This window comes from Xenopus tropicalis, chromosome 8 (genome assembly GCF_000004195.4).
Source record: "Xenopus tropicalis strain Nigerian chromosome 8, UCB_Xtro_10.0, whole genome shotgun sequence".
Classification (NCBI taxonomy): domain Eukaryota; kingdom Metazoa; phylum Chordata; class Amphibia; order Anura; family Pipidae; genus Xenopus; species Xenopus tropicalis.
Window position 1 is genome coordinate 33570110 of NC_030684.2, and position 21945 is coordinate 33592054.

A 21945-nucleotide genomic window follows, 5' to 3' on the forward strand; every position below is an offset into this window, starting at 1 on the left:
TTAGATGCACATGGTATGTACTGGAATTTCCAAATGACATAGTTGGGTGCTCCTATATATATTTGGGCACAAAACTGTCCAAAAGACACCTGGCTTTAATTTTTATCATAATTTATCTTCATTTTCAAGAACAAAGGGGTGAAAAAGGGCTGTAATGCCAAGCTTTGAGGTGATATTCAGATACAAACGGCAAAGTGTGGTAGTTTGGAATTCATAAGAATTTATACTTTCCATAAATATTTTTTTCATGATGACCTAACTGTAAGGTGCTGTTACTATGCAAAAAATTGCAGTGTTTGGTCACATACAATGCAGTGTTTTTAATAGACTATCTGCAATGAAAATGAGTTTACACAATGTTTATTATGGGGTCTCTTACATACACAGTACTTTGGTAAATATATTAGCCGTCAAACACTTCAAAGATTTGCAATTTAATAGTTAATGTAATAGAAGTAGAAAGACTGAAATTATTTGTGTTTGTTACCAGCTGAAATAATTACTGTGGTTAAGGTCTAATCATGCAAGGTTAGTGAGTGCAGTGTATTTTAATTTTCTATTATATTTATGTGCATATTGCATTTATATATAAATACAGTAGGTTAGTGAATGCAGTGTATTATAGTTTTCTATCATATATATGTACATATTGCATTTATACATAAACACAGTAGGTTAGGGAATGTAATGTATTATAGTTTTCTATCATATATATGTACATGTTGCATTTATACATAAATACAGTAGGTTAGGGAATGTAAGGTATTATAGTTTTCTATCATATATATGTACATGTTGCATTTATACATAAATACAGTAGGTTAGGGAATGTAAGGTATTATAGTTTTCTATCATATATATGTACATATTGCATTTATACATAAATACAGTAGGTTAGTGAATGCAGTGTATTTCAGTTTTTTATCGTATATATGTACATAAATTATATATAGCAATGGAATCTCTTATCTATCTTCCATAGATTCCTTAGGAACCGGTTTCATTTTGTGAGCTTTGAGGATTCAAAATATAAATGGCATTTTGCACCATGTGGCCCTCAAGAATTATTTGGGCAAAATATGCATTGCCTCTTTGTGACAGGCCACATAAGGGAAGGGGGGTGGCAGTTGAAAGCAGTTTGTCTGTCTTCTTAGTATGTCAGGCTACAGAAACAATGTATGAAAAACAATTTATACAAGGAATTATTTCAGTTCCCACAATGCCTTGCATGTTTCAGTTAATGGCAATTTGGAAACTGGATAGAATTGAGGAGGGATGACTACCAATACAAATGGGGCATATTTACTAAATCTTAAATTTGCCAAACTTTCTACAAAAAGGAAACTTAACCACAACATAAGCAATTTATTTAGACGAGTACAACATAATTTGGCATATCAAGCTTACATTGACTAACATTTGGATTTCTACAGTAGGTGTAATTGCGCAAGTGAAAACGTCATAGAAAAAGTCATTTTGCCAAGTTCAGTTCAATTACAACGATACAGCAGCTCTTATTCTATTATCGACATTATATCCTGCATATGTGATTGCTGTGTGGCGTTAATTTGGCAGCATTCCTACCCATTACAGATGTATGGGGAAAATACACTGACTTAATTACACAAAGTATTCATGCCAGCAAAATTTCAGCACATTACGTTCTCTGTCGCATAATTATGATTTGAATAAGTGAATAAGTGATGTTGCCCAAGAAAGCACCTAACGTACTTACACAACGTTTGCAATGTAAGATGAGGAGAAAATTTGCTCTTTAGTAAATATGCCCTAGTGAGTACTCAAAGAAAGGAGGAAAAGAGAGAATTGCAAGAGAATTCCAATTACTTTTACAAATAGCTTTTAAATCATTTATATCGTTTTATTTAATGTATATATTTAGTGATGAGCATTTTGCTTCGCTGAAAAAAATCGCGATATGACAGTAAAATTTATGAAATGGCAAAAAATCCATGGAACATTTTTGTCGTCTGCATATTTTTTTTGTCGCTCGCGTCCTTTTGTTGCTGCAACCGTGCCCATTTTTCCACAACTGCAACAAATTTTTCTGTGACGAATTTTCGCTGGAGTTTCGCAAACAATTCGCCAATGGCAAATGAGAATCCATACCTGCCGAAAAAATTCGCTCATCACTATGTATATTCGAATATATATTTTGCGTTACCCACCAAGTTACAAACAGAAAGCTTAGTGGCTTGGAGGACTTTATATACATTATTAGACCTAGGTTAGGTGGGTAGCACTGCTACCTTGAGGCGCTGAATTCGATTCCAGAGTACGATTCCAGCCAGGGTACTGTCTGCAATGAGTTTGTATGGTCTCCCCATGTCTGTACGACTCTCTTCCAGCTACTCTGCTTTCCTTCCACACTCCAAAACATACAGGCAGGTTAACTGACCTTGTGTGAATGAGATAGGGATCTTAGATTGTAAGCAGCACTGGGGCAGGGGCTGATGTGAATGATGTATAATCTCTGTAAAGCTCTGTGGAAACATGTTGGCTATTTAAAGGAGAAGGAAAGTCATTTTGGCATTTTACTGCCAATAGATTTGCCACATTAGTGCCACCTAGAATGCTATATTTATTCTTCAGAAAGCATTACCATACGTGAGTAAACGGCCCTAGAAGCTCCCCCCGTTTATTTAAGATAGCAACTGCCATTTTAGCTGGGCCTTTGTAGCTTCCTGCTGCAGGTCTAGCCGTTGGTAGCTAAGATCACACATTCTTAAGGGAGGTGAATTCATTTAAATTATTATGGGAGGGAGAGCAGGAGAAGGGAGAGGTGAGAGAGCTGCACGGACTCTGGTCCTGGGAATGAAGGAATTTTGTAGGAGAAGAAGTCTGAAACCCTAAGAACATGTTTACAAAATAGGAGACAAGAAATCCTGTGTTTCTTTTGATAGAGAACTCAGATCAGCGTTTCTGAGTGCTTATGGCTGTATTTACATAGACCTTTCTACAAAAGCTTACTTAGTTTTTACATTTCATTTTACACTTCTCCTTTAAATACCAAGTAAATAAATACTGCTTAAGAACCAAGACACGACTGATTTTTAATCACATTTTTGTGGTTACCAGGTGTAAGATAGCAGAAAATTGGAAATCTAAAATAATTCCCAAAATTGAAGATATTCTTAAAACTGTAGAGTTTAATCTCAATGCAGAAAAAACCTGGGCAATCAGATCAGGAAATTTACAGTCCTTTCTGGTGAGATCAAGTTTATGGCATTCGATATACCCAGATACTAAATTGAATGATCGTAATTAGAGGTTATAAATCCCATAAATCTAATAAATCCAATACATCCTATAAACCCTCTCACATAGATGGAGACTTTTCCAGTTGTGTACTCTGCATAACACAATAATTTATGAGGAGAGCGTACTGTTCTTAACTCTTAGCAATTGAATACAACTTCATTAGTTGTAGTATTAGGTGTAGTTGTAGTTATAGTTTTTACTATATGTATACTTCCTTATTGGGATATATCAATTTATTATAGTAAAATATTGCTCTATATTTTTGGTGAAGCAAAATTTCTTAATGATACAGCTTGACTATGTTCAATCAATCCTTAGATGGATGCGACCCCTAGGATCTCAGTAGTGTCAATTTATACGCGTTTTGCACGTTTTCAACGCGTGATTAGTATACAGGTATAAATATACGTGTACATAACAAATTTCTTAACCAACAATATTAAATTATATTATATCATATTTTATCATATGTTGACCAATACTGAATGTATAAGTTTTCAACGGCTGTTATTATTTGTACTGCAGATTATTTTTCTGCATAATGTAAATATTAATGTTTGAAAATATTTTAATGCCTTTATTTGGCTATAATGTTTAAAAAATCCCAATAAAAATGATTGAAACTAAGAACCAAGACACTAAGGGCCATATTGAAAAGTAATATTCTAGGCAAAAACATCTTAAATATATTTAAAACATTTTAACATTTAACCAACCATCTAAAAAATATACATCTGTACTGCAGTATGGGATATGTATAGTGCAGACAATCAACCTGCAGTGATGAAAGTGATGAAAAGGGTGATCTTAAGCAAGAACGTGACCTGATTATCATACGGGGGTGTGGTCTATTGTGATGTAACGGCTCATTCTCACATCTAAAACTGAGGTACCCTTTCTCATGTTGCAAATTGCTCATTATGCATGAGCCCACATTACTAATACCATAGTAATAGCCTATAATGATACATTACTAATACCATAGTAATAGCCTATATTGATACATTACTAATACCATAGTAATAGCCTATAATGATACATTACTAATACCATAGTAATAGCCTATAATGATACATTACTAATACCATAGTAATAGCCTATAATGATACATTACTAATACCATAGTAAAAGCCTATAATGATACATTACTAATACCATAGTAATAGCCAATAATGATACATTACTAATACCATAGTAATAGCCTATAATGATACATTACTAATACCATAGTAATAGCCTATAATGATACATTACTAATACCATAGCAATAGCCTATATTGATACATTACTAATACCATAGTAATAGCCTATAATGATAGGAGTGTGGGGGAGGCCTCCAAAACCTGGCAACTCCTGGGGAAACTTGGGGAATGTATATGTATGATGTTGAAATAAAATTTAATTAAAGAGTTAGATAATAATATTTTAATATTTGCACATAAAAGAGATGAGCAACAATGTTGTTGAGAGTATGGATAATCTAAACTGTGAGCAAAAATCACGATTGTCCTTGGGAAATATAATTTTAGCAAGAAACCCTCTAAGGTAAAATTAAATTACCAGATGAGACGCTCAATTTGTATCAAGAAATAACTAAAAAAATGTGAAATTACCATTTACAGAAAAGAAATCTCATTAATATAAGTCTTCACAGTAAAAATTAATACATTTATAGTAACCGCAGAAAGCAAAATACATAATTGAGCATTTTTAATTGGATGTGAAAATCACTTATTGGAAACCCCAATAGAATATAGACATAGAATGGCCCCCTAGAAACATATGCCTTAGGGTAACATACCAGGTGATTTAGTCCCCAACCCTGGTGTCTTACATCAGCTTCCATATTATTTTGTCCTATATTTTATTATTTATAATCAGGTATCGGACCCTTATCCACAAGCCCATTATCCAGAAAGTTCTGAATTATGGAAAGGCCATCTCCCATAGACTCCATTTTAATAAAATAATTCACATTTTTAAAAATGATTCCCTTTTCTCTGTAATAATAAAACAGTACCTTGTACTTGATCCCAACTAAGATATAATTACCCCTTATTGGGGGCAGAACAGCCCTATTGGGTTTATTTAATGGTTAAATGATTCCCTTTTCTCTGTAATAATAAAACAGTACCTGTACTTGATCCCAACTAAGATATAATTACCCCTTATTGGGGGCAGAACAGCCCTATTGGGTTTATTTAATGGTTAAATGATTCCCTTTTCTCTGTAATAATAAAACAGTACCTTGTACTTGATCCCAACTAAGATATAATTACCCCTTATTGGGGGCAGAACAGCCCTATTGGGTTTATTTAATGGTTAAATGATTCCCTTTTCTCTGTAATAATAAAACAGTACCTTGTACTTGATCCCAACTAAGATATAATTACCCCTTATTGGGGGCAGAACAGCCCTATTGGGTTTATTTAATGGTTAAATGATTCCCTTTTCTCTGTAATAATAAAACAGTACCTGTACTTGATCCCAACTAAGATATAATTAATCCTTATTGGGGGCAGAACAGCCCTATTGGGTTTATTTAATGGTTAAATGATTCCCTTTTCTCTGTAATAATGAAACAGTACCTGTACTTGATCCCAACTAAGATATAATTAATCCTTATTGGGGGCAGAACAGCCCTATTGGGTTTATTTAATGGTTAAATGATTCCCTTTTCTCTGTAATAATAAAACAGTACCTGTACTTGATCCCAACTAAGATATAATTACCCCTTATTGGGAGCAGAACAGCCCTATTGGGTTTATTTAATGGTTAAATGATTCCCTTTTCTCTGTAATAATAAAACAGTACCTGGTACTTGATCCCAACTAAGATATAATTACCCCTTATTGGGGGCAGAACAGCCCTATTGGGTTTATTTAATGGTTAAATGATTCCCTTTTCTCTGTAATAATAAAACAGTACCTGTACTTGATCCCAACTAAGATATAATTAATCCTTATTGGGGGCAGAACAGCCCTATTGGGTTTATTTAATGGTTAAATGATTCCCTTTTCTCTGTAATAATAAAACAGTACCTGTACTTGATCCCAACTAAGATATAATTAATCCTTATTGGGAGCAGAACAGCCCTATTGCGTTTATTTTATGGTTAAATGATTCCCTTTTCTCTGTAATAATAAAACAGTACCTTGTACTTGATCCCAAATAAGATATAATTACCCCTTATTGGGGGCAGAACAGCCCTATTGGGTTTATTTAATGGTTAAATGATTCCCTTTTCTCTGTAATAATAAAACAGTACCTGTACTTGATCCCAACTAAGATATAATTACCCCTTATTGGGGGCAGAACAGCCCTATTGGGTTTATTTAATGGTTAAATGATTCCCTTTTCTCTGTAATAATAAAACAGTACCTGTACTTGATCCCAACTAAGCTATAATTAATCCTTATTGGGGGCAGAACAGTCCTATTGGGTTCATATACTGTTATACAATACATATTTTTTTTAGTAGACTTTTGGTAGGAGATCTGAATTAGGGAAAGACCCCTTTTCTGGAAAACCCCAGGTCCCAAGCATTCTGGATAATGGGTCCCATATCTGTATATGTATTCGCACACAACAAAACAATGGAAACTCCAAATAATTTAAAAAGATTAAACCACCTAACACAGAATAGGACCAAGTGCTGTCTAACACTTTCAATGTATTCTGAAGCAATATCATAATATAAAATGAAAAGTCAAAAAATAAAACACTTCAATTTTATCTATATGTGGTGTTGAAATGTGCAGAACAATTGTTTTGCTCTGTAGAATCTAGTAGCAGAACGTTATCTAGTAGTAGACATTATAGGTACAATATATCATATAAAACTTTAATGAAATGAGCAGTGCAGAACAGATGGCAAGTCTGAAGACTACGTAATATCCTAACTTTAAAATATTTGCATTTTAGGATGTTTTCTAATTATGATATATACCCACAAAGGATAAAACAGCAATTCAGAGTTTCAGCATAACCAAGGGTGCAAACTTTTTGATAATAAAAATGGTTTAGCATCCACAAACTCGGAAAACTACTGTAATGTAATAGTTAGGCAGGAAGCTTTATGAGACTGCTGATGTATAATCTGACTCTTACGGTAAAGCAGGGACACTCAGCTCTTCCTGGTCTTCACCAACACCATTTTGGGGCCCAGGAACTTTCTGCTGTGTTCCAAGCTAGGGCCCTGCTAACTTCCCAGTACAGATAATAAAATACGAGGTACCGTCAAGGATCAGACAAAAATATTAGTCACAAAACGGGCAGAGGTCAAGGCGGGCAGCTAGGAACATGGTTAGAAAACAGGCCGAAGTCAAAAAACAGAAATACACAGTAAAACAGGTTTTATCAGGATCTGATACAGGCAGTTTTTGGCACCAAAACAATAAAGGAAATGAGGAAACGGGAAAATACACAAAAGATGGCGTCATCATTCTGCTCAACTGTGCATGCCAAAGCCGTCATTGTGCATGCAAAGTTGTGTGCAATTTACAGGGATGTGCAACTGCACGCAAGCAGAGGGGATTACCAATGCGCGTCTGCCAGCTGGCGCCACCTAAGGTACGAGACCGCACCGGACCAGCCGGACTTCTTCCTTTAAGGCTGATGCCACACCAGGCGTATGCCGTATATTTTCGGCAAGCTGAAAAATGCTTGCTGAAAATATGCGCCATACGCTCCTACCTGTGTCTGCACCCGAATGAATGGAATACGCTCGGGTGCAGGCACATGTAGCCGAAATATAATAATAATAATACATGTGCCTGCACCCGAGCGTATTCCATTCATTCAGGTCAGGCACAGGTAGGGACATATGATGCGCATGGCGCATATTTTTGGCAAGCATTTTTCAGCTTGCTGAAAATATATGTCATACGCCTGGTGCGGCATCAGCAGTGGTGAAACTCACCTCCACATGACTCGTAACATGGGCTTTAAGTTAATGGGGTTGGAGTAGTACAAATGGCCAAGCATCACTATTCCAATTCAACTGGAAAGACTAAAACAAAAGATAACAGAACATTCAAACTGGCATACAGTATGCTATTGAAAATGTATGACTGCACTTACAGGATCTGCTTAAAGAAGGGCATACAATTCTATCGTTTTGCTGTCATGTCCTCAACATGTTAAGTGCAAAACAGGTTTAGGATCTGAGAACAGGAAAAGTTGTTGTACTATGTTAGCCAATCAATATGTTACAGGACAGGGGTCCCCAAACTTTTATATGTCTGAGCCACATTAAAATAGAAAAATTGTTGGGGAGCAACACAAGCATGAAAAAAGTTTCTGTGATACCAAATAAGAGCTAGTTTTGACTATTTGGTAGCCCCTATGTGCACTGGCAGCCTACAGGAGGCTCTGTTTGGCAGTACATTTGGATTTTATGCAGCCAAAACTTCCTTCCAAACCATGAATTCAAAAATATACACCTTCTTTAAGGCCACTGGGAGCAACATCCAAGGGGTTGGTGAGTAAAATGTTGCTTATGAGCCACTGATTACAGATAACCATAGAAAGGTTTCAGGACATTTTAGTTCATTTAGTGCCTTTCAAAAAGGAACTAAAATGTTCGGAAAACTTGCTATGGTTATCTTAGCCAATAATGGCACCACCTTTATACTACTTTTGTTATTTTTTATTTTACAAGGGTTACCCTGTAATAGAAAGTGATACACGTGTAACTGTATGCTTTGATCCTCTACATATAATCAGATATTTATAAAGTCTGTACTAGGTTTAATGCTGCACTTTCAACATGTCTTTTATCTCTTGTTATCTATTGTTATCTATTGTTATAGCAAGATTGCTCTGTTTCCCTTACCTCTTGTCAAGTGTTTTTATATATTTAGTAGATTGAAATGTAAAGCCTAATGTAAATTATATTTCTGCAAATAGAGTAAATCAGTGCCGGGCCAAGCCAGCTTGGTGCCCTAGGCAACCTGGCCGGCTTGGCCTGCCTATCTCCCCCCCCACAGGTCACCGGGGTGATTGCAGTAACTGGGGAAAGTAGCGGGAATTGGGGGAGGAGAAAGAAGAGGTACCTGCCTGGCGTCCGCTACTTTTGTGCCCTAGGCAGGTGCCTCTTCTGCCTACCCCTAGTTCCAGCCCTGGAGTAAATCTCATTTGATTTGAACCAATCATGAGATCACATCAGGAAAGATGATCACTTTGACTACATTTACCTATGGTCTGCCAAAATTGGAAGTCAATATCTGTCCCAGGGGCAGCAAAAGAAGTTTTTGGTTAGGGGGGCCAGGAGAACAAGGATTTACTATGCGCTATGAGCACACCCACTTTTTGTGGCCAAAGAGAGCCCCCCTGAATCCCACACTATCCCTCTCCCACCCTAGTCACTGGAGCCTCCTAAGCCGCCTGTCCCTCCACCTATGTTGAGCTGCAACTTCCAAAATGGAGGGGAGGGGGGCTCTCCACTGTTCCAATGCCTATGATCTGTCCCTTTTATAAATATATAATATGAATTGCAGCAGTTAGTAAATAGTTTTATTGAACTGTAAATTTCAAATGAAACTGCTTAAGATTTTGGGGGGTATACCTAAGGTATGTGTATTTTATGGATCATCATAGCAGAGGTAGGGAAGACAGCAATTTTGGGCTCGTCTGAGCTTGGGACACCATACAACTGCCAGATTTGTTTCTATGTTCTTATGGCCTAACCAGCTAGCTTTTGGTTTTCTAGTTTGATTCTTTCTTGATGGCTACAACAAATGCACCTTTCCTTGCCTTCCTCATATTACATTGGTTATTTGTGTCTGCCAAACAGAATAATTCATCTACATGATTCATGTTGCAACCTATAGCATATTTCATGGGAGTACAAAGAAAGTGGCGAGGCTATAAGCATAGGCTAATCACCTATATTCTAATGTATCAACCCCACTACCATCTAAGTTTTCTGGTCTCACCATCTTCTAGCTTTCAGAAAGAACCATCATTAATCATACTGGTGTACCAGACCCCACCTTTCTCTAAAACTGAGTTGCCGTCTGCCTTCAAACCTTATCACTAGCACAAGGAGATTAAGTTAGCAAGCTGAGTGGAAATATTAATGGCCGGACACGCTGTGTCTGTGTACAGAAGTTTAGCCATTTTTGTGTGTATATAACTTTTATTAGTGTTTGTGAATGTACAAAGTGATGTATATTAAACATCTTACTTAATGTGAGTGTAGAGGGCAATTTATCCATTTTTAATTTAGAGTTTTTTCCAAACTTGATTGTTGAAAACACACCTTTTTATTAGCTTATATAGACGGCCAAGTCGACCAGGTTGCCTAGGTAGCCCAGCAAGCTTGGCCCGGCACTGTATGCATCCCACAGCAATTGCTTATTTCCTGCCCCTTACTGATGGCTCCTTATCAGTAACTTGATTTAATATGCTGTGTACGTGCATACGCTATGTATGGGAAGCACAATACAAGACCTGTTTATTCATGCACATTATTGAAATATAAAACTTTGGTTTACTACAGCGTGCTTATGTTGATCTGTTATGTATGTCACAGTTTGAGTCTAATGCAGAATGTGGACTTACTGGTCTGATTTTGCAGTGTTTCTGTTTTATAACTTTATATCAGTATGTGTTATTCTACATTGGTCTTTGTATTGGGTAATGAAGAGGTGAATAGGATAAAGCTTGTAAGGATCAGTAACTACATTTATCTTCAGATAAAATGACATTTTTGTGTGTTACCCATATAGTTTTAAAGTACTGCAAGCTATTTTCTGTGTGATAGCATAGCATAGCTTACAAAAGCTTTCGATTTGGAGTATTTTGCCAAATGCAGCAAAAAAAGTTGGATGGAAGAGGAGGGAAGGAGCAACAAATCCTCCCCACCACACCCCTCATATAACTCTTCCATGAAATAAAACCATTTTATTAATGAAACCTGGATTAATTGAGTCATATTTCTCTGTTCGTTCTGACCTTCAGTATAATTACTTTAGGGACAGAAGAGATGAAGAGTGGATACTGGCAAGGCTGAAAATTTGGTGAGAAAAAAGGAACAAATTAATTTCTAATTTACTGTCTCTTCATTACCAGGAAAATTAACTTCCCTCCGTTCTCTTTATAATGGGGCTAGGAAATAAAATCACAAGATTTTAACAAAAGAATTACATATAGTTTTGTTTTTAAGTTATATTAACAGTGTAGATGTTTCTGAAGCCTATGCTCGGCATTAAAAAAGGGTTCTATACCTCAGGTCAGTTTAGCCACTTTAGAGAAATGTATTTTTTTTTATAAGAGAATAAAAACCTTTCATAAGGTTGTATCCAGAGTTATCCCCTTCCCTCCTCCCAAACAGCACTACAGTATCCCCATTTGCTGTACATGTTAATAAATAAAAGGATTTGACTATGCTCCTGAATGCTTTTAGATTCTAACACTGATTTAGTTCTGAATGACTAAAAAGTGCAAAGATTAGGGATATGACTTATTTTCAGTATACATTGTTGATAAAAATTAGAAGAAGGAAACAGATAGAGATAGAGAAGGAAATGTGCATAAAAGTGAACACAGAAAGGGAAACAATACGGGTTATAGTTAAAGGGATACTGTCATGATTTTTTTTTACATAGCATAGGAGTCCCAAGCCGGACTTTTTACTATTGAGTGCTATTCTGACTTCTACTGGGAGCTGCTATCTTGCTCCCTTCCCATTGTTCTGCTGATTGGCTGCTGGGGGTGGGGGGATATCACTCCAACTTGCAGCTCAGCAGTAAAGTGTGACTGAAGTTTATCAGAGCACAGGTCACAGGGCTGTGGCACCTTGGCAAAGAATATGTCTAGCCCCATGTGAAATTTCAATATTAAATATAAGGAAATCTGTTTTTGTAAAACAGATTTCAATGCAGAATTCTGCTGGGGAAGCTCTATTAACTGATGTGTTTTGAAAAAAACCTGTTTTCCCATGTATTTAACTGACAGAGAAGATCTGGTAAACCTACAGTATGTGAGCTATGGTAGCCTATAAGGAGGAAGTTCAGAAAATTCATGTTTAGATAGATATTCTAACACAATATGATTTCTTTTTCTTAATGTAATGTTAAATATTTTGTTATTTAACTTTATTTTCGGTTTGGAACTATATAACTGGATTATTTTGTTTGTGTCTTCTTTAAGTAGTGATGTTTTACATGAGTCTGCAAGACACTTGTGCAGTGTGTGCTTCCTGTAGCTATACTGTTTTTTTCAGCCTTTGCAATCTTGTAGAATCGGGCTAGATAGGTTGTGCAGCCAAAAGACAACTTTTAAAGTTTTAAAAGCAGCAATGCCAGGAGCAATTAATATTCAGGCGGTATCTGTAATTGCCGCAGCATCAAGTAATGCCCTGTACCTAAACTACTGCGAGGCAGTGTTAGGGTGCTTTTTGGGGGTAAGCACCAAATCCATAATTTTTGGACTTCACCAAATATCAAATCCTCCACCCAAGTTTGACGGTGCAGTAACCCATAGCAGCCAAAGTGATACAGGTTACTGCACCTTGGTGAACATATATCTGCAGGTGCAGTTGAGGTCCTTGCAGTTGCCTCTGAGTTAATTGCATGTCAAACCACTTCCATAACTAGCATATTTCATACTTCTTTGCACTTCTGTATAGTTGTGCTCTGAGCAGCTCAGTCCTTTCTTCTGTTCCTGCACCTGTTGATAAAAGGGAATCCCTGGAACTACCGGCACACCCTGACCATGTGGTACTGTATCTCCAGGGTTCCCTTTACCCCCAGTGTCAGTAGGCACAGCACACTGCAGCCTAATTTCCTTTTTGTCCGTAGAAATTTTACAAAGTGAGGACTGTTGGAGCTCAAGTCTGCAGAAATGTCAATATTTTACTTAGAATAAGTCTCCAATACACAATCAAGGGATTAGCTCAGAATTTTATGTATGGAAGACCTATCTCTGTTGTTTATCAAACATTCGTCTCTGTATACAAATGTAGAACAGTATTTGTCAGAGAGCTTGAAACTGCCAATGACCGCACATTATCCCCTCAGGGGATATTTCATTATTAACTCAGTATTGATGTCTCTTCAAATACACATGTAAGTTCTAATTAGAATAGATAGAAAGATATTTATGCCCTGGATGTCTTCTTCATCTGGCATTGCATTCTTGTTTTTATCATGATGATTTATTATATAGATTTGTGACATTTCTGAAGACACTCTCATCGTTTTTGTCTTTCTTATTCTATATATTTCATTTCAGAGATGTCAGGTAGTATTGAAGACCTCTCCCTTGTGCATTGGACCCAGCAGTGGTTGGAGAATGGAACACTTTATTTTCATGTATCAATACGCCAAATGGAGCTTACCTCCCGTAGCACCCCGCCATCCATACAAGAACCCCCACAGGAACTAGATGAGCAGCTACATGTTCTCCATGTGTCGGTCATGGTGAGTTACCTAAATATCCTATTATCACTTCATCTGCAAAATACGTTGAACTAGACACAATGTTTAAATACGTTTGTAAAGGGATTGACAATGTCATAATAAAAATTGTATAAAGAAAGTTATATTTATGAATATACCTTCCTCACTGGTGGTACAGTTATGAAAAAGATATTCATCGATAAGTTAAAGTCTTTATTGATTCTGCAGTTTCAAAATACATATCAAATACTGAAAAGCATCTGATGCCTTCCAAGGGTAAATCTATAAGAAGTAAATATATGCTATAGGACAAGTACACCACGTTTGACTTTACAATACTTCAGCAGAACATTTATTGAGTAGTTGTCAAAATTCAAAACACAGTGTTATGGCTTTTGAACTTTATCAGAAATATAGATTATAGTGTTGGTCTTTGGGAAGAATCCAGAAATGTAGTGCTTGGTCCTGAGTAAGTCCTGGATAATAACCAGAAAAACTCTGCATTCCTACTTGAAAAATGCTGACCTAAAACCGTTTAGCACAAATAAAAATTATGAAGAGAAAAACAATATGTATATCTGCATTAAAAAAAAAATACATTGAGTACATGCAGAATTGTTGTATTTTTAAGTGTGGGGGGACTATCATTTGTACCTGACCATGACCATGCCCATGAACAGAAAACCATACAAATGAGTGAATTAAATATCTGTAGGCAACACAGATGTCTTGTTTTGTTTTAAAGGGATGGTGAGACTTCTCAGGTATTACCAGAATGGTGTTCTTTATCAAAACATGCCTATATGTCACTTGGGGTTTGTCAATCAGAGCTTGCTAGGCAGAATTTAAATGCTTGACTGACAGGAAGTATCTGGCAGCATACAGTAGTTAAAGGAGAAGGAAAGGCTAATAAAGAGTTAATCTCAAGCTGCAGGCATACCTTCACTTGTCTCAATAGTGCCCTTAAGTCTCATATTTCACCTGTTCAGAAGATCAGAAGTCAAACAGGAAGAAAAAACGCTAAGCGGTGTAAAGAAGACTCCCAGAATGCCTCACTCCTGCACAGACACTACGACCAGCTACCGAGTAAGCGCATGCGCATTGAACATACCCTGTGAGTGCGCTTTCCATCTCACAAGCAGGAGCGGCTGGGGCAGAGTAGGTCACACTTGCGTCTAGGGGGAGGGAGAAGGTTCACGCATGTGCGTTTCCTTATGCGGCGCCATGTTGGATATCCAACATGGCGGCCGCAATAGAACAACTACAGTGGTTTTGAAAATCAAGAAGTGCAGGCAATATACTGGCTTTACAGGTAAAAAAAGGTAGCGATCAGCTACAGAGACACAAGGCCTTTCCAGTTACGCTTTATTAACCCTTTACTTCTCCTTTAAATGGTGTTTCGTGTTCCAGAGTATACAATAACCATTCTCTACCGTACTACAAATCTTCTCTCCTGCACTATTCTGTCTTGCTCTTTTTTTAAAAAAAATTGTGCCTTTACAGAAACAGTACCACCAAAAAATGAAAGTGTTTTAAAGTGATGAAAATATAATCTACTGTTGCCCTTCAATTGTAAAACTGGTACGGTTGCTTCAGAAATACTTCTATAGTTATATAGTAGTATATAAATAATCTGCTGCAGCCATTCAAAGGAGAAAGGGTTCAGGTTACATAGCAAATAGCTGATAAGTGCTGTACATAATATATATAAATAGTGCTATCTGTTATCTGCTATATAACCTGTGCCTTGCAATTTAGTTAAATAGTGTTTCATGGTCAGGTATGTGACTATACAATAACCATTCTCTACCGTGCTACAAATCTTCTCTCCTGCACTATTCTGTGTTGCTCTTTTCTTTAATTGTGCTTTTAAAGGTACAGTAACACCAAAAAAATTAAAGCTGTTGAGTACTCCTAAATAATTGCCATTTTAAGAATTAAGGGCCGCACCCTGGGAACATAGGACTCACAGTGCACACAAACAAGCCAAGGCACACATACATGCTAGGCCCCATCAGCCAATGAATGGACAGAGTTCTGCCTTTTTCTTCCACACTATTTCCCGTTACAGTTAGAGCTGCATTATTTCGGGTCATGTGATTTCTGAGGGAGCACCCAGCCCATCACTAAATGGCGGATCAAGGGAAAGGATGTAAAAGGGCAATATTTACTGATATATATATTCCAGTTTGGGGAGATTCTTTAATAGGTCACTTAACATAATATAAACTATCTGTTGGATAAACATTAATTCTGGGGATATAGTTTTACATTAAAGGGGCCATATTTCTCTTTATTCTAATCTTCCTCAGTTAGAGTGCCAACATGGATCTTACAGAAGCATGTGCAGTTGAATAAAATGAGTATAAGGCTTAGGCTAATTCCACACGGGGCGTATACTCGGCAAATCGAAAAAAGGCTTGCAGAAAAAATGCCTACAGGGTAACCCTTTTGAAATAAAAAATAACAAAAGTGGTATAAAGGGGATACTTTTATTGGCTAACTAAGATAGCCATAGCAAGCTTTCAGAACATTTTAGTTCCTTTTTCAAGAGAATATGCCCCGCTACTGTAGATTTGGCCTACCTTGTGCCTGCACCTGAATGAATGGAATACGCAGGCACATGTAGCCAATATCCGCCAAAAAACACGAGACTTCATATTCATATATCGTTTGGGTGCAGGCACAGGTAGGGGGATTTTGCAGGGTATGGAGCGCATTCTCGGCAAGCTTTTTTTGACTTGCTGAAAATATGCACCATATGCTACATGTGGCATTAGCCTAAAGCTGGCCATACACGCCCGATAATATCGTACGAAACCTCGTTTCGTACGATACTCGGTGCGTGTATGGCAAGACGGCGAGTCAACCAACATCGCAGGAACCTGTTGATATCTGTCGACTCGCCGATCGGACCAGTTAAAAGATTTTGATTGGGCGCCATAGAAGGCGCTTGACCAAAATCTGCCTTCAGCGCTGAATCGGCAGAAGGAGGTAGAAATACAATTATCTGCCTGTTTCAGCCCTGAAGGTTAGTGGCGGATCTGACGATCTTTTGTATGACCGATGGTCGCACGAAAGATCGTCAGATCGCCACGTGTGTGGCCACCTTAAGGAGGAAAAGGAAAGTATAAGGAAATAGTCTACAATGGGAGTGAAAAAGGAGGGCAGCATAGAAGTAAAAAAAAGATAATAGGATAATAAAATTTATTTTTATCAAATTGCCCTGTAGTGTCTGTAGATAATAATAACTAAGGTCTATATTATACAATAATGCTGCTGTATTTGAACATTTGACTATAGGAAACCGAGACATCTACTGGATAGTCATTCCAGCATTATGATGTACACTGAGGAGTCTTTTGCTGCAGTCAAGCTAGCCTTTTAAGCTAAGCTGCTGTTTCTATAATTAGAGTTAATAGTGTGTAGCATGGTTGGAAAAGTCATAGAAGGAAGGTGCAGGTATAGGACCCGTTTTCCAGAATGCTGGGGACCAAGGGTATTCTGGATAAGGGGTCTTTCCGTAATTTAACATTAACTAAACCCAGTAGGATTGTTTTGCATCCAATATGGATTAATTAAATCTTAGTTGGGATCAATTACAAAGTACTGTGTTATTACTACAGAGAAAAGGAAAATCGGTTTTAAAATTCTGAATTATTTGGTTAAAATGGAGTCTATGGGAGACAGGCTTTCCGTAATTCGGAGCTTTCTGGATAATGGGTTTCCAGATAAGGGATCACATACCGGTATACCCCTCCCAGAATCCTCTTTGAAGCAGCACAGAGGGCTGTACAATTGAGGGTCTGTGCAGCTGTGAGGGCTGATTAGCCTCATCAGTAATTACTCAGTTTTGGAAGAGAGGTGGGACACTGCTGCTGCTGCAAAAATTATCCTGCTTTGGAAAAGTGTGTTAGGGACGAGAACTATTTGCTGCACAGTTACCTCTGAGTCTGAGGAATATTTATTCACAAGAGGTGGACTTCCTAGGACCCACTACTATATGCTGCCCTTAAGACTTGGGCCTGAAGTGCAGCTGCTTCTGAGAAAGTACAGGGATTCTACAAAAAACTGTGAGTGTATCCTACATGTACTTATATTGGTTTAATCTGCCCAAGTGTGGCTGTGTGTGTCCCCTGAGGACAGTTTCTATTTCAGCAAGACTGATACTTATTTGTTGTATTTGGATATCAGCTGTATGAACAGAAATTGACCTCCATATGGGCTAAAGCAAATATACCTGGAATAGATAGTGTGGTGCATCATTTCCCTATCAGTTAGATATTATGGTGCTCTATTGCTAGAATTATTTGTCATATGTCATATGTGTTCAGCCAGTAACCTAAAGCATTATGCTGTGTTTAATTAGTCCTGTTTTAAATCGCAGGGCTTACATTGGGAGCAATAGATTTAAGGCTGATGCCAGACGAGGCATAGGGCCAGTGGCGTAGCGTGGGCTTTCGTCGCCTGGGGCCGACCGGAAATTTGCCGCCCCTCTATTTAGTTATTCTTAAAAAGTTCCCCCAATAGAAAGTGCCCCCATACACAGTGCCCCCATACACAGTGCCCCAATTGCCCCATACACAGTGCCACCATAGACAATACCCCCCAAAGACCTTGCCCCCCAATAGAAAGTGCCCTCATACACAGAGCCCCAATTGCCCCATACACAGTGCCCCCAATAGGAAATGCCCCCATACACAATACCCCACAAAGACCTGGCCCCCCCCCATGGAAAGTGCCCCAATTTCCCCATAGACAGTAGCCCCCACACAGTGCCCCCAATTTCCCCCATAGTACATACCCCCAACAGACCATCGGCGGCGGCTCCTTCTCTCTTACAGGCAACAGGCGCTTCTATAAGGTTGCGCCTCGTCGCTGACGTGTGACGTCATACGCACGGGCGCAACCTTATAAAAGCGCCTGTTGCCGCGCCATAAGAGAGAAGGAACCGCCGCCGATGGTCTGTTGGGGGTACGTTAATTATCATGGTGATTGCCGCCGCCCCTTCTGATACGCCGTCCGGGGCCATGGCCCCCTCGGCACCCCCCTCGCTACGCCACTGTATAGGGCAGATATTTTCGGCAAGTGGAAAAGCCCTACGCCTCCTACATGTGCCTGCACCCGAATGAATGGAATATGTTCGGGTGCAGGCACATGTAGCCGAAATATGAATAAAAACGAGAGACTTTCAAACTCTTGCGGTTTTATGCGTATTTCCGCTACATGTACCGGAGCGTATTCCATTCATTCGGGTGCAGGCACAAGTAGGAGGCGTAGGGCGGAATTTTCGGCAAGTGTTTTTCGTCTGACATCAGCCTTACTTGTGTGTCACTTTTAAATGTTCAGGACATAGGAGGTTCATGCATTTTCATGCATTAGATATTATTTAGCAAAATTTTAGTTTTAAATTCATGAAAAATTATACATATAATCATACCCATTACCCAATTAGATATTGGATTCCATTAGAAGTAATCGGAGGATTCTTGCAGGTTATTTAGTTGTGAATAGGAATATTGGTACAGGTATCGGACCCATTATTCCAAAAGTTTCAAATTATGGAAAGCCCATTTGCCATAAACTCCATTTTAATCAAATAATTCACATTTTTAAAAATTATTTCCTTTTTCTCTGTAATAATAAAACAGTACCTTGTACTTGATCCCAACTAAGATATAATTACCCCTTATTGGGGGCAGAACAGCCCTATTGGGTTTATTTAATGGTTAAATGATTCCCTTTTCTCTGTAATAATAAAACAGTACCTGTACTTGATCCCAACTGAGATATAATTAATCCTTATTGGGGGCAGAACAGCCCTATTGGGTTTATTTAATGGTTAAATGATTCCCTTTTCTCTGTAATAATAAAACAGTACCTGTACTTGATCCCAACTAAGATATAATTACCCCTTATTGGGGGCAGAACAGCCCTATTGGGTTTATTTCATGGTTAAATGATTCCCTTTTCTCTGTAATAATAAAACAGTACCTGTACTTGATCCCAACTAAGATATAATTAATCCTTATTGGGGGCAGAACAGTCCTATTGGGTTTAAATACTGTTTAAATAATTTTCTTAGTAAACCTAAGGTAGGAAATCCAAATTACGCAAAGACCCCTTATCCGGAAAACCCCAGGTCCCGAGCATTCTGGATAACGGGTCCCATACCTGTATAAAGTTGGAGGCAGCACAAGGATGGCATTCTGCTATTTGAAGTTTCAGGAAACTGGATCTATAGATTTGTTTCACTGTGTGCATATAAATTCTGTGTTCTGCATTACAAGCTGTTCTGTATAATGATCATGAGTTATAAATAACTTTGGGCTAGTCTCTTTAAATTACAATCAGATATACTGCTCTATAGCCCAATTACCGTTGGCATTAATTTTTAATAGACTTTGTGGTTATTAGATGTGCTGGGCTGTGTTGATGCACATTTACTTTTTTCCATTTTATGTTATTGTGCAAGTTTATTGGATCCAAGTGCTTATCCTTAAACTATCTGTGTAAAATGGCAATAAAGTATTTAAGGCAAATAGAATATATAGCAGAGTGTGTTAATATTTAAAAGCTGGTCTTAAAACTGTCAAGAATATAGAGTATAACAACGGGAAGGGACTAAAAGGAATACTGTCATAGGAAAACATACAGTATATTTTTTTTTTTCAAAACACATCAGTTAATAGAGCTTCTCCAGCAGAATCCTACACTGGAATCCATTTTTCAAAAGCACAAACAGATTTTTTAAAATTGAATTTAGAAATTTCACATGTAACTATCCATATTCTTCTTTTCCCAGGGTGCCACAGCCATGTGACCTGTGCTCTGATAAACTTCAGTCACACTTTACTGCTGAGCTGCAAGTTGGAGTGATATCACCCCCCACCCCCAGCAGCCGATCAGCAGAACAATGGGAAGGGAGCAAGATAGCAGCTCCCAGTAGATATCAGAATAGCACTCAATAGTAAGAAATCCAAGTCCGGGAGTAGGAGAAACAATAGGTTCCCAATAGGTTCTAATGTGTAGCGCTGGCTCCTTCTGAAAGCTCAGACTCAGGCACAATGCACTGAGATGGCGCCTACACACCAGTATTACAGCTAAAAAAAATTAAATGTGTTAATTCAAAAATAAAATGTTAAACAGTAGAGTAAATTAATAATATATATAAATAATAAAAGTTGACGGCTAGTATGCTAGGTAGCAAGTCTAGGAACAGCAGGAATAACATGGCAGACTTTAAAAATAATGTACATGAACTAAAAGAAGATGAGAAAAAGATGAGCAAGAAGATGAAAAAATGTATAACTGCACCGCTGAACCCTTCTCCGATAACAGAAATTGATTCAGCCTTCCAAATAAAACTAATTGCAGGCATAACATGTATGTTTGGACATGTGTGATTCTGCATACCACTGTCTAACACCTAATACTTGATGTTTGACATTGTTTCTTCTTAAAATGAAAACCAAATAAAAAGATAATACAAAAAAGAAACTATAGTAAAGGTGGAAATATTGGTAATTAGACAAACTGCAATGTGAAACCAATTTGCTAGCTACATAATTGGCACCACTGCCCCATGTCAGTAGTAGTGTGAGTCCTATTTACCCAGATAATTAAGAAACACTTATACATCATTATCACTATGAGGCAAATTAATTATTATCTGATTAATCCATAAAAGAAAACATCATAGGCATTTTTCATTTGCTTGGCTTATTTTTTAACCCATAAGATCAAGGGAAAAAACAGCAATTGATGCAAGAAAACACAAATGAAATAGAGATCACTATCACATTGTCTTACATCAATTCAGCCAAACAGAAGGGCAAAAAATGAAATCTGTTCCTGTGCATCAGACTGAAGCCCTATATGAGATGCAGTGCTCCACAACCTGAGAGTTCCCTATACACAGTAAGGGTAATTTATAAACATCAATTATTTGTTCATTTAATAACTTTATAGTAGACTTTAGAATGTTTGCAAATCAGACCAATTGACTATTATTATGGCTCTATATTTATGTGTATTGTAGCATCAACCTGTAGAGAGTATATGAAATCCAGCATATATATCCTTAGATTACTGAGGGGTCCCATGGGTTCATTATGTAACCATGTGTCTACAAGAGGTATATGTCGCCTTGGGCTGGAATCTGACATCTATCCAGCAAAATGACACCCCAAGGTAATATAACATGCAAAATCCCAAAGACCTAGAATATTAAAACTTTAAGGTGGCAATGTATTAAAGA

At 37.6% G+C, this 21945-nt stretch overlaps 1 protein-coding gene across 2 annotated transcripts in view; it reads left to right on the top strand.

Annotated features, from left to right (window-relative positions):
* astn2 (astrotactin 2) overlaps positions 1-21945 on the top strand; it is a 675040-nt gene that overhangs the window by 49891 nt on the left and 603204 nt on the right. The window contains exon 2 of one of the 2 annotated variants that reach the window (XM_002935205.4): positions 13519-13706. In XM_002935205.4, the coding sequence (XP_002935251.2) occupies positions 13519-13706 (188 nt within the window). Of the gene's footprint in view, positions 1-13518; positions 13707-17538; positions 17759-21945 lie in introns of those variants that run through there. The other variant, XM_031891225.1, reaches the window with a different exon arrangement.